The sequence below is a fragment of the Cervus elaphus genome, chromosome 8 (assembly GCF_910594005.1).
Source record: "Cervus elaphus chromosome 8, mCerEla1.1, whole genome shotgun sequence".
In the NCBI taxonomy this organism is placed as follows: domain Eukaryota; kingdom Metazoa; phylum Chordata; class Mammalia; order Artiodactyla; family Cervidae; genus Cervus; species Cervus elaphus.
The window spans coordinates 54235060-54253252 of NC_057822.1; the positions used below are offsets into that span (position 1 = coordinate 54235060).

Below are 18193 nucleotides of genomic sequence, written 5' to 3' on the forward strand. Positions count from 1 at the left end.
CAGTGAAGAGCCAGGGGAAGGTGGAGAGGTGGGGTGGCTCAGCAGTCTGGCCCTCAAAAAAACAAGAGGGTAGACAGGCTGTGGCTCCCACTGCATGGGCACAAACCCTGAGTTGTCATCTTACACGTCCCAAACAAATCAGATGAAACAGACATGAGCAGAGACGTCAGGACAGTTCCAAAGCGTGGATGAAGGGGCCTCCCTGACAACAGGTACTGACCACTGTGTCCCCTGAGAAAACTCTGCACCTGGGGCTGTTGAGTAGACCTGACCTGATTTTGTTCCTTTTTTTTTTTTTTACCTTTGACAGAGAATGTTTCACTACAATCACAAATCATGACTAAAGAAAACTAAATAAATCTGTTTCTACCTAACAGGTGTATCACATTTCAATTATCTAAATTCACTAAAGACAAAATGTCTTAAAACCTGAACAGGTTTTTCTCATTCTATCAGATAAATGTTATCCCCAAAAGTTATTAAAATCAATTATTATTTATGTTTTCTTTTAACCATAATTTTGTTAAAGAAAACAACTGTTGATGAACCTTTTTTATTACTGGATTGGCTATAGAATATAAAATACAGTTGGACTAATATCTATTTCTTTAGCAGACTTCTAAAAAGTTTCTCAAAGGCAAAGACTTTGATCTTTTAAAAAAGACTTGGAAATTAAATATTATAAAAAAATCTAAAATGCATAGGTTAAAAATCTAAATGTAAGAACAGGAAATGTATTCTTATAGCTGTTTCTTAAAGACCCAAGTATCTAAACTATTCTATTTATATATTAATATATATTTTACTATTCTGAACTTCTTTAAAATACTCACAGTTACTTATCACTCCTCCCAGTGGATCGCCTTTAAAGTCAAATTCAATATCCATATATTTGCCCTGCAAAAGAAAGAATTTGTGAGTTAAGTTCACCTCAAAATATTCAGTCTGTATCTTAAAACATAGTATTATCAGCCCTTTATACATTGGTTTAAATATAATTAAGAAGGACATAGTCTATGTAACCATGATGCAAAATAACATGCCTCCATAAATAACTCATACTAAATACTCCATTAGCTCAAACTGAACATATCTCATTGCTAATTTAAGAATACATTTTCTCAACCATCATAAGACTTTTCCATTTCAGATATGTGCTTCAAAGCTCTTAATGGTGTGTGTATTCAATCCAAAAATGAAAACCAGAAAACAAAAAGTATTCCTTGCATATGCTCTAGCTAGGAATATAAATTATTTCAGTTTTACAAGCAAAGTATGTTTTAAGCCATGACTAGACATTTCAAACATACTGGATGGTGGGTAAAATGGAACACTTCAAGTTCTGTTTTTACATGTACTCAAATCAAATGCACAATTATGTGGTGTGACCACCTCAGAATCAAAGGCTGATCATTATTACTCTTTTTGGCTTTTAATCTAGATTATATAGCAATATATAACCCATTGTATAATATTACACTACATAGATGGAATCTCAAACACCCAGGAATACACGTGGAGTCTCTTATACTATGATTTGTAGAGAAGAATCTTGAATCATCTGGTGAAAGAGTAACAAATATATCAGAATAACCCTGACGGCTGTTTTTTGTTTGGAAAAGCATGTGTTGATCTAATAAGTAGTCTGGTTTTGTTTCATGTTCTACCTTAGTCAGATCTATGGTTTATAAATAATTCTCCCAGAGAATTAATTCTATTTTTCAAAATAATGGTAAAGGAGCAGAAACACAATCACATGGCACACAATCAATGATGCAATTTGTGACTTTTTATTAGATCGTGAATGCTCCCCTGCCTTTTTCTTCATTGTCATGGGTCATCTGGCCTAAGTCTTCACTTACTCATTATAAAAATGTCTACCAAGCATCTCCTAGATACTAACGTAGACTCAAGGGAAAGCAAGGCATAGCTCCTGCCCTCAAGGAACTTACAGCCTTGGGGGAACTGGGACATAAACAGGACATAACCACGTGCAGGGCTGGATCCTACAGTGGGTCATGGTGCCGTACACAAAGCACAGGGGACGGGGGACGGTGTCGGAGATCTGCCCCGACTCAGACATGAAGTGCCAGGGGAGGTCAGGCAGGCAGGAGCTCGGGGGTCAGCGAGGAGCAGGCTTAAGGACTGGCACCCATGAGGATGGCAAGGGAAGCCAGAACATCATGACACCAACATTTCCTCCTGGCACAAAAGTCTCGTCATTCAAGGTTCCTCAACAAGGATGCCGTGATCAGACTTGCCTCTTTCTAAGATCATTCTGGCTGTGTAGAATGGACTGCAAAGGATCTAACTGGCAGAGGTGATAGCATGTGGGGAGAAACGGTAGTTTGCAGCTGAAGTAGCAAAGGAGGAATCTGAACGGAGTTGAGAGCTACGAAGGGAGTCACGATGACAGGCTGCAGTGGGAAGTAGAAGGTCAAGAAGACTGGGGTCAAGAATTCCAAAGTCCAGGCTGAGATCCAGGCAACCAAGAGCAGTGCTCTGCAGGAGACATGGGGACCCCAGAGCCAAAGCAGCTATCAAGGGGGGAGAAAGAGTAACTTCACAAAAGTCAGAGTTGACCAGATGAGACAAGATGCCTTTGATGGCAGGTGCTCCCTGGGCACAGGAGGAGACAGAGCTTCTAGCAGGAGAGACAAGCGAGAGACAGGAGCATGTGTGAGCTGATATGGGGACTGCGAGGTGTCAAGGAGTGGGGCTGAGTGGGTCTGTGAGCCTGGAAGGCGATTTCTGTGAGGCAGGCATGAGACCATCAGCTGAGAATAAAGAACAGGAGGTTTGAAGTGAGTAAACCCCGTGGAGAAGGGAAATGGAAACTGACCAGGGCTCAACTCCAGGACAGCACTGAGAACCCAGCTGACGCCATGCTGATGGCGTCCCCAAGGCTCGGTTCTGATCCTGTCACCAGACCGCTCACAAACAACCAGGGGCTTCCCGCAGACTACACAACCAAGTCTGAGCCCCCGACCCTGCTTCTCCAGGCCCTCCAGCTGGGGCCCAGACCCATCTTCCCAGTGCTCTGCTCCACGGCTCCATTCAGAACCTCTGGCCTGGCCATGAACTCTGGCAAATGCAGGTCCACACTGGCTTCTCCCTTCAGTTCCTCATGCTATAGTGCCAGCTCCTTGGGCTCACCACTCGAATTTGGCTTCTTTAAATCCTGTGGACCCACTCAGGACTGTCCCTGCCCCGGACTCCTCCAGCTTCTTGAGTCTTCCCTAACACTTCATCTGTACTTTTCATGGTAAACTTACTAGTTTCTGTGTTGTAATTATTTTCAGGCATGTCCATTTTCCTGACTAGCCTCTAAGCTTCTTCAAAATAGGTATCCATTCATCAACAAATAAATGTTTCCAGAGTCCACTGTGGCACCAGCTCACTCATGCTCCTGGGGCCACTTTAGTGAACAAGAGGCTGAGGAGCTCGCTTTCTCGGCTCCTACCCTCCAGGGCCAATGAGGATGGAAATGGGGAAAGAGCAGAGTTAACTCCAGAGCCGGATGAATGCCTTCAAAAATGAAAAAAGGGTGAAGTCACAGAGATGCCTACCAAAGGCATCATGGAAGTGACATCTGAGATAAGACCTACACAATACAAGATGCCAGTCATACACAGATCTGGGGACGGAGTGCATTGGCCAAGAGGACCAGCAACAGAAAGGCCTAAGGCCAGGAATCACTCGGACATGCCTGACAGTCACAAAGGGCTATGTGGCTGAGGCCTGAGGAGCCTGGTAAGGGTTGGCTGGGCAGCCTAGCTCGCCCTAGGAGGGCTGAGGGAGCCCAGGCTGTATTCCAGGTGCAAGGGGACCACAGAGGCTGTCACTGGCAGGGGATGGCAGTTTGCAAAGATCACTCAGGCTGCTAGTGGGGAAGGGACTGCAAGCTGCAAGATGACATGCAGGGAGACCTAAGCTTAACTACGTTTAAAAAAAAAAAACAGAGTTTTCAAACAAATGAATAAACTATGTGTGTGTTTCTATTCTTACCAAATGAGAGGCATGGTGATGAGATCTTCCTGACCCTGTAACACTCTCTCCCATGCTCTCCAGAGCCTTATTCACCTCGGGGTACACAGCAGATGCTCAACAAAATCCCCTTCCAAAGTTCTTCGATCAAGAAGTGATTTTCAAAGCCTTAAACTAACCCCTCCAAGAAAAAAAACACTGAGTCTTAACAGAAGCTCAATATGTCAAATTAAAGTGAGTGCTGGGGTGGGGGTCACTATGAGATATATCATGGGAACACTGGTCCACACTGTCAGCTACAGTGAGATGAAGGGTCTACCAGATTTCTCAACAAAGAGATCAAGAAATTTATTCCAGGACAATCAGTCAAGCATACTTGGAGGAAAGGTAATTTCCTTGGATTCATAAACCCCTGTTATATATACAGCAGTAATTTTAAACATATAAGAGTCCTACTATAGTATTATAATACAGACTTGAGTATATTACTGGTCAAAGTCACAGGCCACAAAGCAGAGAAATTACTAAAAACTGGGCATGAAATGATTTAGCTTCAATTAATCAAGTATTAATCTCATATCCTAATACCCGTGTTATGATAGGATTTCTCTGAAGTTATTCAACAAGCTAAATCACTTGCTGAGCCTTTTGCTAGATTTTCCAATATCTCTAAGTACTAATGACTCTTTAAGCAATATACTTTTCTGAATTTTTATGGTCTATAGACTAAATATATTTGCAAATTTTTAAAATGTATGTACATTTGCCAACAGCAAAAATAAAATCTCTAACCTATATAGAAGCTTGATCTTTGGAATTACTCCTATCCGCCCACACTTTGTGTCTAGTTCTATTTATGTAATGAGATTAGCCAAGTTACCACAACAGTAAAAGGCATGGCTCAAATCAGTTTTAACAACTTAAGGGGGTAATCCAATGGAAAAATTTCACTGCCTTGGAATTAGGAAACTTAGTCTTCCACTTTCCAAGCTATCAAAACTATCCCCACCTGAGGTCATTCTCGTGCCTTAAGCACGGGATAACTCTAACAAGAAAAAAGTAAAAGGGGACTAAAGGAAGCTAGGGGTGGGGGGTTGGGGAGGAGGTGTGGGGTGCAGGAAGAATGTCTGGCAGGGAGGCACAGAAGATCATCAATAATGGTCCCAAGCAATGGATATGAGAACACAGCTTTATCAAATTCATAGAACTAAACTATAGGAAAAAAGCCATCAATTTCAAAATGCAACCATCACACTCATCCTATTTCCCCCAGCTGTCTCCAGGCAGTGCGTGTGCCTAGAGGTGGGAGAGAAGGCAGCCCAGCTGGAGAGATCCCAGGGGCTGATGCGCAGGGTGCACGCTGGAGAGACATGGAGATGAGACTGGAAAGGATTCAGTCAGCTTCGGTCATCACTGTTCGGTATTCCTCTCATCCCCTACTGGTTGCCACACTAACTGATTTTTACCTCTACAAGGTTTTAGAATACATGTCCAACCTTTCTGGCCCCACTGAAGAAAGGGTAAGAGTTGTAAACAAACTTGATACCTAGTCTATCCTCCTTTCTACTTAATTTCTGAGTCTTAATTATGCTTTCTGAATATCAAAACTCAACACTAGTAAAGATTCTAAACAGCCCAATTTAAATTGCTCATAGAATTTTCTGATAGATGATAAGAAAACATGGGGAAAAAAACAGCCTGTCACTCCAAGAAGAATTTGAAAGGAAAATTCCAGAAAGCATGAAAATAGTCCTTATAGAACTTTTAGCCTGTCTCAATACAGTGCTTCTTATTTTTTAAAATGTGGGTATTAAGAAATATTAAACATCTACTGGTTGTTTAAACACACATGAGCTAAATATTAGTGTTAACACTTATGCTTATACAAATACTTACAAATCTAGAGGAGTTGTCATTCCTTACAGTCTTGGCATTTCCAAATGCTGGTAGGAAAGAAACAGATGTGTGGTCAAGCGACAGAAAAATAATTTCAAGCCAAAAACTAAAACAAATACATGACAGCTATAAATTTCTAGAAATGCTACTAGCAGCAATGACATTTCTGTCCAGAAAATTTCCATAGAGACTAAACGCAAGTTTTAACAAGCTGCCAAAGCTCCCATGTCCTCTTATAAGTTCATAGAAAGAGTCATCCCTGTGATTCGTGGAACTTTTTTCCAAGTACTACTGTAAACAATCTTGTCTAATTCAACACCTTTTAACTGTTTTGATAGTAGTCAACTGAATGGCTAGCAAGCAGGGCTTCTGTGTTCTTCTTCCATTATAAACAACAAATAATGTTATTTTAACTAGTTAACATTACCAAAGGTTTTATGAAACTCAACTCATGAGGTTTCCAGGTGGAAAAAAGCATGAGAAACTGTAAACTGTTTAATTAACTTTGAAATAAAAGCTATTTAAATGTGATTAAATATATAACTCTGAAATACAGAAAGAGTAAGAAATTTGGAAACTAACGTCATTTCCAATAGACTAAAAATACCACATAGTTTCATTAGTTTATGTCCATCAGACCTAAGTTTGTTTTTCCAGAAAAACAAAACAAAAACAGCCCACAAGGCAAAATCAAGTCAGTCCCAAGCTTAGCTGCTTCAAGGAGCCAGAATCTTCCACAGGACGCCCTTTCCAATGAGAGCACAGAAGAACCACGGGGATTATACTGCCCCAGGCACAGAACACTCCGGTCTGACAAAGGTCTTTCAGTGTCAAAAGGTTAAGAGGACTGTTTCATCAAGCTTGTGCGTAAGATAGGAGCAGATTAATCTGGGCCTTGGTAACAGATGATTAAGTGGGATAAATGTAAATCACAGAAGCAGAGGGGATCACTGTTTGATGCTGTGAAGCCCAAAAGCATACCTCACACTTTAATGTGTAAACCAATCGCCTGAGGATCTTGTTCAAGTGCACATTTCAGTTCACTGAATCCAGGGATGGGCATGAAATTCTGCTCTTCTACCAATACCCTCCCACCCTACCCTAAGGGATCCATGGGCCATACTGCAGCCAGTAGGGACTGCAAGGTGATATGCGATGGTGTGGCGAATAGAAATGACTCTTTAGATGAGAGGCCAGGCATCAAAACCCCAGAAGCCCTCACAGCTTCATTAAGTTAAAGAGGGAAGAAGATCAGAATTTATTATTCTGATGATTAACAATGATTAACAATGGCCAAAAGATGGTCCAAATTTTGAAAGCAATCCTCTGATCAAAATTTGGAAAGTTCACTGTGGATATTCAGTAACCAAACTTACTGTGTTTCATGTTAGCTGGTATTTTTATGTTTTTGATTGTTAAAAAAAAAATAGTTGGTTCCTGCCCAGTTAAGACAAAATTTACAAAGTCACACCAGGTAAGTTCTTTGATTCGGAGATTCCACTTGGAATGGGTATGGCTTCATGGTCCCTGACAACAAATTCTCTTTTTGCTAGTAAATAAGCGGAGATGCTGTATTAAGTAAAGAAACCTGCACATGAAAAACACTCAAAAAAGGATGCTTGCTGAAGAGGTTCACGTCCTTATCCCATGTCCACCATCAGCTAAAGGGCTTTGATACATGTAACATTGCTAATGGTGAGTGTTGACCTAGTCATCCTGAACACCATAACTTTTCCGTGTTTTCATAGGCTAGATCTTTGTGGTGGGGGTGAACACGCAGGGATGCCAAATTAACTAATATGCACAGCCCCAAAGTCTAGCACAAGATGCTGACACATAAAGGAGAGTTTCTTGTGGCTTGAAGGTCAAGGGCAAGTGAAGGAATTGCTTCAAAAAACTTTATTCAGGGTGCCATTTGCAAGCCATAGACCATCTTTTCATCAAACAAATCTGAGTTGCATGTTACTAAACATAGCTCTGAACACTAAAGTCTTTTATTGTAAGCCTCAGAAGCAAAAACAAGTGTTCCATTATAGAACACTCGAGACACACTCGTCAATTGTTTTTTTAAGTTCATTGTGCTAAGTGTTCATTTACAGTAGCAACTCCAGTTAAAAAGTAAAGCATTCCCATAAAATATAATACATGCCTACAGTGGACATTTCTCCCATTTCCTGCACTGAGGCCTCGTTTCAAATACCATCAAATAAACAGTCAAATTCTAATCACAGATGCAAGCTATAGCATTCCACAGTGTTTCTGTTAGATCTCAGCATTCTTAAAATAAGCATCTACAGAAACATAACACATGTATAGCATCCTAACTTAAAAGCAAAAGACAATAAACAAAAAGGCAAATACTGGAATGAGGAGAAGATACAGTGCTTTCTGTCATAGCGTCTTTATTTGTTAAGGTACTGAAGGGAAAGACAGACCAGTAACGATATAACAATGATGTTTTGGCCTTTGTTTCTCATATGCAAAGTATTTCCATGAGTTTTATTTCACTGTCCGGGGGATAAAGATGTATACGGTGTAATACAGTGGATGGAGGGACTCGGCCTGCGTAACAGAGACAATGGGTAGGGGGCTCTGCTTCTCCATACTGGGTTGGGGCGGGGTGGGGGGTTCTTCCTCCAAAAGGAGCTCTGCTTTAATCCATGTTAAATCTTGACCTTCCATGACTCTGAACAAACGGCTGAACCAAACTACTCTTTGAGACCAGAACTTCTGACCAGGGGTCGTCTTGACCCCCACGACAGCTGGCCATGTCCAGAGACATTTTCAGTGGTCACAACTAGAGGTAGGGGTGTGATCGGCACCCAGGGGGCAGAGATCAGAGATGCTGCTAAACATCCTACAAGGCGCAGGACAGCCTTCCATATCAAAGACTTACCCAGTTCAAACTGTCCATGCCCTGGCTGAGAAACCTATTCTATCCTAACAACTGTGTCAAATGACAATACAGGTATGCTTACAGTATACACAACGCAGTGGGCCTTCCATCAACAGAGACAGGCTTTGATTTACTCATTTCAACATAAGGATGGCTTATGCTGATGGTTTATGCCAACCTCCATGGCAGAAGAGGACTTATCTTTGGCTTGGTTTCCTGATGGTATTATGGACTAAATGTTTATGTCCTTCCCTCCCCACAACCTCACATGTTGGAAGCCCTAACCCCCAATGTAATGGTATCTGGAGATGGGCCTCTAGGAGGTAATCAGATGAGGTTATGAGCCAGCCCCCAACTACCCATCATCCCCCTCCTCCTCCCACATATACACACAAAGAAGAGGCCATGTGAGCACACAGCTGGATGGCAGCTGCTTACAAATCAAGAGGCTTCAGAAGAACACCTACCTTAGCAGCAGGTGATCTTAGACTTTAGAGCCCCCACAAGTGTGAGATGTTTAAGCCACCCAGTCTGTGGTACTTTGTTATGGCAGCCCAAGCTGACTGACCCAGATGGCCAAACAGAGAATAAAGTCAAGTTTAGGCTTTCTGTAACCCTCAGAAGCCGGTCCTTAAATGTTTCTCTGACATAGCCTTGGTTTCCCTGACAACAGAAATCACCAGCCATGGGTGTTATTCTGAATAAAATAGCACTGCCCTCACATTATTCTTCTTCACTAAGTTTCTCCCAGCTGTCAAGTCAAATGCAAATATCAATTGATTATTATTAAGCAAAATTTAAGTAATTCAAACAAAAACTGAGAGGGGAAAAAAGTGGCTGCAAATAGGAGAGCTCCTTTAGTCAAGGAAAGTGTTCCCTCCTTCAAATTCACGCAGCCCCGAGTTCCTATGGCATGCTACCTTGCTCGGCAGGTCTGGGCCTGACTCCTCTTCCCTTCTGCCCTCCTAGGCTACCTCCAGGTGCCCGAAGTGCCCCGAAAACTGATTTACTGTTCAAGTCACACTGAACCAATAAACACCCAAAATCCTACCTTCCAGAACTGGGTTGGACTGTAAAAGCTGTTCTTTGACTTGATTAACTTCTGCTCCTTTTCCACAAACAGCTGCCACGTAGGACATAACAAGCTTGCTGGCCTCTGTGGATGAAAACAAGCCATATTAATAAATTAAGCAGATAAAATTTTTTTTTTAATTTTGGGGTGAAGAGATCTAGGGGAGAATATGCACTAATAGTGTTCTCAAAAGCCTGCACTTCCTGGGAGCAAAGAATGTTTTGGAAACCTTTTAAAATATTCATGCTTTCTATTCAGATATATCACTGATTTAGATATAACAGGAACTGTGCTTAAAGGTTATCACTGGGTTGCTAAAAAACTGGCTGAGTAAACATAGCCAACAAGATCTCAGGACTATCTTCTTAAAACAACTGTTTCTTAAAAAACTAAAAATAGAGCTACCACATATAATCCAGCAATTCCATTCCTGGGCATATATCCAGAAAAAAATCATAATTTACACTAGTATGAATAAAACAGGTAAACAACAAGGACCTACTGGTATAGCACAGGGACCTATATTCAATATTTTATAATAACCTATATGAGAAAAAAATCTTTAAAAGAATTGTGTATATAAATATATACATATAACTAAATCACTTTGCTATATTCCTGAAACACACTGTAAATCAAGTATACCTCAATAAAAAACTAATTTTTAAAAAGCAATTTTTAAAATTAATTCTACATACAATTACTATATTATACACAGGTGATTCAAGTCAAGATGAACTTGATAACCTGGGTGTCTTTACCAAATGTATTTTTAGAGTTTAAAATAACTGCCTCTCTTCAAAAATACTTTCTAAATCAAACTGGCCTACTTACAGTCAGATTAATTACTCTTCAAATCAATTAAAAAACTAAGCAGCTAATCTTAAGGATTTGAATACAAGAAATACAGACCTTCCAGGGAAGCTTTTAGTTATTTTCATAGACCTCACTAGTAGAAAGTTCCCTGCTAAAAGACGGAGGCCACCAGAGGCACGCAAAGAACTCTTTGCTCAAACTGGTGCTTTTGTCTTGCATGAGGGCTCAGCTGTGTCCCACTCTTTGTAACCCCACAGACTGTAGCCCACCCAGGCTCCTCTGTCCATGGAATTCTCCAGGCAAGAATACCGGAGTGGGTTGCCATTTCCTCCTCTAGAGGATCTTCCCAATTCAGGGATCAAACCCACATCTGCATCTCCTACAATGGCAGGCAGATTCTTTCCCAATGAGCCACATGGGAAGCCCAGCTGAAACTGGTAAGGTGGGCCAAATCTGGTTTTATCCTTCCCCAATCAGTACATGTCTCTTCTCAGCATCTACTTCCAAAAAACCGATCCTTTTAATGTTGTTCCAAGGAATGGTAATAGACGTTAAGGGAAAATGAAGCCCAAAGTCAAACGAATTTGAGGCCACAGTGAGTTAGGTTAAGTAAAACAGGTTTCCTTATTACATGGCTGCTTAGAGGAGCATGTGCATTGTAGAAGTCTGGAAAAAGGTCAAGAACACACCATTTCCCAAACTTATTTGCTATCCAATCTTTCGAACTGCCCCAGTTCTAATATTCTATAATCAGGATGTAGTAAACACTCAACCAGTAAATGTCAGCAAAATAACACAAGGACCCACATTCGGGCAGTCAAGAAGAAAAAGCAATCTCCCCAAATATTACTTTCTTGCAAGTTCTTTGCTCTGGTGCCACTGTCGGAGGGCAGGAGAGCCTTCCATAGGTGTCAGCGGCAGGACCCCTACCTATGGGTGTAAGGGGGTCAATCTCAATGCTGCCCTTTCTTATGAGGACATCTACAGGTAACTTCCAGCCCATTTCCCACATCTATATGTGAAGAAATGAATGACTGGAATACGACCTTGGGTGCACTGCCCAACACGTGCTTCAGGGCCTACACACAAACCCAAAGCATCAGCTAGTGGCAGGAGCCACAGGGCGCCAGGAATCCATGCAGGTCCCACAGAGTCTTTGAGGGAGTACTAGCAGGAGGTGCTAGGAAGCAGTGCTGAGGACGCAGCCGATCTCACTGGAGCCCTTAGGACGGGGGTGGGGGGCAGGGTATTTCTTCAATGGCTGGAGTTAACGCTGCCTCCAATTTGCTTTCTGGGTAATGAGAACGAGTCCAGATAGGTTCTCTGGTGGTCTGTGATGGCCGATTTCTGCTGTCTCCTCTTAAAGACTGTAACTGAGAAATATCAGCCTTGCATTTCTGCAACACCCTCCTTCCAGAGGGCACTGCCCCTTAACATACCCTCCATCGTGTCTAGTTCCTGAACCACACTTCCCCTTGTGCTCAGGGTGTAACTAGGTAAAGGCAAGCGAACCGCATGGACACGCTTTTGCTGCTCCGTCAGGGTGACCTGGCCTCAGTCACGGACAAAAGCTCCTATTATTACCTCTCACTTCACTTCTGGGTGCTACATTTATTTCCCTGTGCCCACCGGTCCCCGCTGGAACTCTTCTTCTGTCACTTTGAAATACTTTGTCTCTAGGACCCCTGGCTTTCAAAGTCAGGTGAGACAGCCCTCCCAGCAAACTCCTGACATCTTGTGCTATCTGGTCTCCCAACTGTGGGCCAAGTCTCCTGAATCGCCCACGCATTCCAACCCTATGGTGTGGCCTCTGAAACCACTCACCTCCAGGCTTGCTTTCTCATCATCCTGCGTTCTCAGCAACATTCTTTGCTCCCCATCCCCACCTACACTCTCACATGTATTATCTATACTCTTCCTGACTTGAATTTCCAGCCCTTCTACTCACTATACTACTAGAAGAATGGAAGCATTTACAGGCAAAAGAACTGCTCCAGCTAGTGGTAAACACACACACATACACACATGTATATACATAAATATTTCAGATGGAAAGGTAGGTTTTCTTTTAGGTAAACTAACAAGAAATATTAAAAGTCCAGGCCAGGCTATTTTGCTTACTTCAGTGACTATGAATCTCACTGCAGCCAAACCTCAAACCTCAGACACACGGCTACACCCAGTTCTCTGGAAATCCTGTTCAAGTCCATGATGGACACCAGGGACAAACTGCTGTGTGTGTGTGCGTGCATGCATGTGTGTGTGCAGATGTGTATGGGAACAGAGGGAGGAAGGGAGGTCAACCAAGAATGAGAACTCTTTGGTAGCTCAGAGGATTAATTTGACCTCCCAGAGACCTTTTAATGGCCTGAACGAAATAGTATCAAATTCTCTCGGGGTCAAATCTATTTTAAAATGGCACCAGTAGCAGATTTTTTGGGATTTGGATTGGACTGACATCATATGGCTGTTAAAACTGTAGGTAAACCCACAATATCTACTGAGATATCAAGATGAGGTTAACTTAAATTGAAATTAGGAATCAGTTTTATTAATTTTAAAATCTATTTAAGTAATTCAACTATAATTTTTTAATATACTTCAAAGATCCTTCTAAGTTGTTTACAAGTTTTTATGTTCAGATTCTTAGCTATCTAAAGGAGACAACTCTTATTTTTTTTTTCCTGACATAATACTTGATCTTTAACTCTAGTTCACAAAAAATAGTCGACTACTTTAGAGAAAATAAGTAAACCTGTAAGGACAAGTTGCAAGGTTCAAGGTAGTTTAGAGGACTGTTTTCATTATATTTCACCATGCTGGAAACAAGAAATAATAGTTATCTCATGAGACTTTCTGCTTCATTTTCTTTGGCTCTTCTGTGCTAAAGTTCGAATAAATTTGGATCTTTATTTAAATGTTTAGATATTTATCTAAATCAAAACTTTATATAATCACCTCTACCAATGAAAAATATTACATTTCTGAGAAGAATCAAGAATTAGATTATCATCCTCCTCCATACTACAAAGCCCAATTTTTGAATCATGTTCACTTCCACAGGAACCCACTAATCATGACCTTGGCAACCACAACATAAGAGCAAGCCTTTTCCAAGACAATACTTTTGAGTAAAATGAATGCATTAATCCACTAATCACACTCTCAGTGACAATGTCTTGCATGTTTGCTGTAAAAATATAAAAGGGTTCTATTTAGGGCAAAAAAAAAAAAAAGGTATTCTTAATGTGTACTCATAGCTCTGAAAAGCACTGCTGATCTAGATATAAGAGCACTGACATTTAAAATTGGGAAAACATAACAGCATTGCGTACAACTGATTCTAGTTCATCATGTTCTCTAACTCACAGATACTTTACATGTGTAGATTTATGTACACATACACATTTGAATGTAACTTAAATTTTAAAATGCATTGAGTCAGAGAAATAAAATATGAAGTCTTTGATGTCAAAATATCTTCTCACCAGAGAACAGCAGAACATCAAAGGCTATCCAGACACTGCACACTAATGGACAAATGGCCTATAACAAAACATTTCCAGATCAAAATATCTAGATCAGAATTCATTTCTACAAAGAATAGAAAGGGGTTATAGGAGACAGCTTATGATTCTAGAAATTCTTACTTGTTAAGGTAATAATGATGACTAATTCAACACTGTATACTCTGATACCTTGCACTGTGTTGTGAATAATATCTATTGTACGTCATTGTAGAATTACATAATACGTAATCATGTTGTTCAGTCACTAAGTCATGTCCAACTCGTTTGCAACCCCATGGACTGTTGCCTGCCAGGCTCGTCTGTCCACAGGATTTCTCAGGCAAATCCTATGGGCTTGAGAGTGGGTGGCCATTTCCTCCCCCAGAGGCTCTTTCCGACCCAGGGATCACACGCGTGTCTCCTGCGGCTGCTGTAACAGCAGGCAGATTCTACACCACTGAGCCACCTGGGAAGCCCACTATGTCATCATATAAATTCATGTATAATGATATTTTTATGTAAGAAAACATTGCAAAATAGCAATAGGTGCTTGAGAAACAGAAAACTGTGAGATTTGCAACCACAAGGACAAAAGGATGGGAATCTCATTATAGTATTAGTCACTCAGTCATGTCCAACTCTTTGCGACTCCATGTACTATAGCCTATGAGGCTCCTCTGTCCATGGGATTCTTCAGGCAAGAATACCGGCGGTGCTGGTGGTTTAGTTGCTAAGTCGTGTCTGACTCTTGTGACCCCATGGACTGTAGACTGCAAGGCTCCTCTGTCCATGGGATTCTCCAGGCAAGAATACTGGAGTGGGTGGCCATTTCCTTCTCCAGAGGATCTTCCCGACCCAGGAATCGAACCTGGGTCTCCTGAATTGCAGGTAGATTCTTTTACCAACTGATCTACAATCCAATCCCAAAGAAAGGCAATGCCAAAGAATGTTCAAACTACCGTACAATTGCACTCATCTGACACGCTAATAAAGTAATGCTCAAAATTCTCCAAGCCAGGCTTCAGGAATATGTGAACCGTGAACTTCCAGACATTCGCTGGTTTTAGAAAAGGTAGAAGAACCAGAAATCAAATTTCTGAACTGGATCATCGAAAAAGCAAGAGAGTTCCAGAAAAACATCTATTTCTGCTTTATTGACTATGCCAAAGCCTTTGACTGTGTGGATCACAATAAACTGTGGAAAATTCTGAAAGACATGAGAATAGCAGACCCCCTGACCTGCCTCTTGAGAAACCTGTATGCAGGTCAGGAAGCAACAGTTAGAAATGGACATAGAACAACAGACTGGTTCTAAATAGGAAAAGGAGTACATCAAGGCTGTATATTGTCACCCTGCTTATTTAACTTAAGTGCAGAGTACATCATGAGAAATGCCAGGCTGGATGAAGCATAAGCTGGAATCAAGATTGCCAGGAGAAGTATCAGTAACCTCAGACATGCAGATGACACCACCCTTATGGCAGAAAGTGAAGAAGAACTAAAGAGCCTCTTGATGAAAGTGAAAGAGGAGAGTGAAAAGGTTGACTTAAAGCTCAACATTCAGAAAACCAAGATCATGGCATCCAGTCCCATCACTTCATAGCAAATAGATGGGGAAACAGTGGAAACAGTGGCTGACTTTATTTTGGGGGGCTCCAAAATCACTGCAGATGGTGACTGCAGTCATGAAATTAAAAGACGCTTACTCCTTGGAAGGAAAGTTATGACCAACCTAGACAGCATATTAAAAAGCAGAGACATTTGCTTTGTTAACAAAGATCCGTCTAGTCAAGGCTGTGGTTTTTTCAGTAGTCATGTATGGACGTGAGAGTTGGACTATAAAGAAAGTAGAGCACCGAAGAATTGATGCTTTTGAACTGTGGTGTTGGAGAAGACTCTTGAGAGTCCCTTGGACTGCAAGGAGATCCCACCAGTCCATCCTAAAGAAGATCAGTCCTAGGTGTTCATTGGAAGGACTGATGCTGAAGCTGAAACTCCAATACGTTGGCCACCTGATGTGAAGAGCGGACTCATTTGAAAAGACCCTGACGCTAGGAAAGATTGAGGGCAGGAGGAGAAGGAGACGACAGAGGATGAGGTGGTTGGATGGCATCACCGACTCAATGGACATGGGTTCGGGTGGACTCTGGGAGTTGGTGATGGACATGGAGGCCTGGCGTGCTGTGGTTCAAGGGTCAGAAAGAGTCGGACACAACTGAGTAACTGAACTGAACTGAACTACAAGGGAAGACCCATACATGTAATGGAGCAGGCTTCGCATGGATTCAATCAGTGTCAGGGAAGAAAGGTATGAACATAAGCAAGGCTTATTCTAAGGATCTTTTTTTTCAGAACTAATAAATTTATCCAGGAGTTAACAAGTACCCATGCATGCATTAACAGATATCTAGGTTGGCCAAAAAATTCATTTGGTTTTTTTCCCGTAACATCTTAAGGAATCCAATGTAAGTATTATCGTATGTCACATACACATCATATAAACCATGTTACACATGTCACATAGCATAGAGATAGCCATACACTTATACACCCAATACTGATATATTTATCTACTTACACACCTCTCTATTTCCTTGGTTAAAGCACCCAAGGTTTTCTAGGGACTGAACTTACACATGTCTGGTGGTTCAGCCAACTAAAGAGTATGACTGCCTAAATCAAGCAAGCCATGTTTGTATACAATGAAACAAGGACTCTGAAACATAGAAGAACACCCTTTTTAGTAGCCCTGGGTCTGCAGTGCTACAAAATAACCCAGCTGCAGCACATCCAAACTGACCAGACAGGCAGCTGTGAACTGCCCCAATTAAAATCAAGGGTCTTGCAATGAGAAATACTGCCTCTGCTCCGAGAGGAATCATGACTGGAAATGCTTTTATTGAAACACAATTAAAAAGAAGTTGCTTTGCCTCTGAAAGTTGGCCACAAAATCTCTGATAATTCATGTAAAACACGTGAGTCATGAAAGACCTCGCTCACATGAGGAAGAACGAAAATGAAGCTCACGGCATTTTGGCCTTGAGCTGGCTTAGCTCTTCTGCGTCCATGTGGAGATATTCAGCATTGTAAAACGCTCATGGATGTTTAGGCTGCAAAAAGTCAGTCACATCTCTGTTGCTGACCAAGTCAAAAAACTGTCACAGATATAAAGCAGTGCAAGGTCATTCGGGGTTCAGAACCAAGGGTCTTAACGAGCAGGGCAAGGCTTCACAACTCTTGTAGAAGATGGCTGCAGAGTTCCTAGAAACTGATGGAACTGTAAAATTAGAAGCCAAATAATTTATAAAGCTTTCTTATGTCAGGATAATCTTCTCAGGCCCACAGTTTACTCTGATGTCCTTGCAAAGGTGCAGTTATGATGGTTCCCTCACGTTCTGCCTCCCTGCCCCCATCAGTGCTTGACTGGCTCTCCACAAGCTATTTGTATTCATGACGGTGAATTGTGAGTTCACTGCCTAGAAATAGCTGGGCACTTTTATGAGGTATGATGAATTTTTTATTTAGCACAGCAGTAATGAATTAAATAGGACCCCAAAGGATTCAAAGAGTTTACACCTCTCCCTGAGAGCTCTCACTATACGACCCTGCAGTGTACGAGTGTCTCCAATGTTTAAGACCAATAACATCATCATCTGCCAAGAGAGGTTTACAACCTCATTAAGTTAATTACTTCTTATAAAATGAGCCCTCTGATACTACATGGTGGTTCTGTATATGCTATTAAGTAAAAACTCTCACTGAAAAGAGACACTGTGTAAGTACAAAGCACATTCCAGGCCTTCAATAAATGTTAGCTCTCTTCTTCTTTCATTCATTAGCTGATACAGAAATGCTAATAACTACATGTACTCAAAAAATTTTGGTGAATAAGATAACGTGACATTCAAAAAATGGCATGGCATTCCTCTTCCCCACAAAACTGAGATTAAACCCCCTCTAGAAAAGCCTCAGACACCGTGCTACAATCCCTGTATTATTTTCCATCATTTCACTTTC

The 18193-nt window shown here is 41.4% G+C and overlaps 1 protein-coding gene across 4 annotated transcripts in view; it reads right to left on the bottom strand.

Annotated features, from left to right (window-relative positions):
- The window catches only part of MYO1B (myosin IB), a 188322-nt gene that overhangs the window by 68764 nt on the left and 101365 nt on the right, over positions 1-18193 (bottom strand). For all 4 annotated transcript variants that reach the window (XM_043910537.1, XM_043910538.1, XM_043910539.1 and 1 more), the window contains 3 exons: positions 9831-9935; positions 5884-5930; positions 834-897 (listed from right to left, as the gene is read on the bottom strand). In XM_043910537.1, the coding sequence (XP_043766472.1) occupies positions 834-897; positions 5884-5930; positions 9831-9935 (216 nt within the window). The remainder of the gene's footprint in view (positions 1-833; positions 898-5883; positions 5931-9830; positions 9936-18193) is intronic.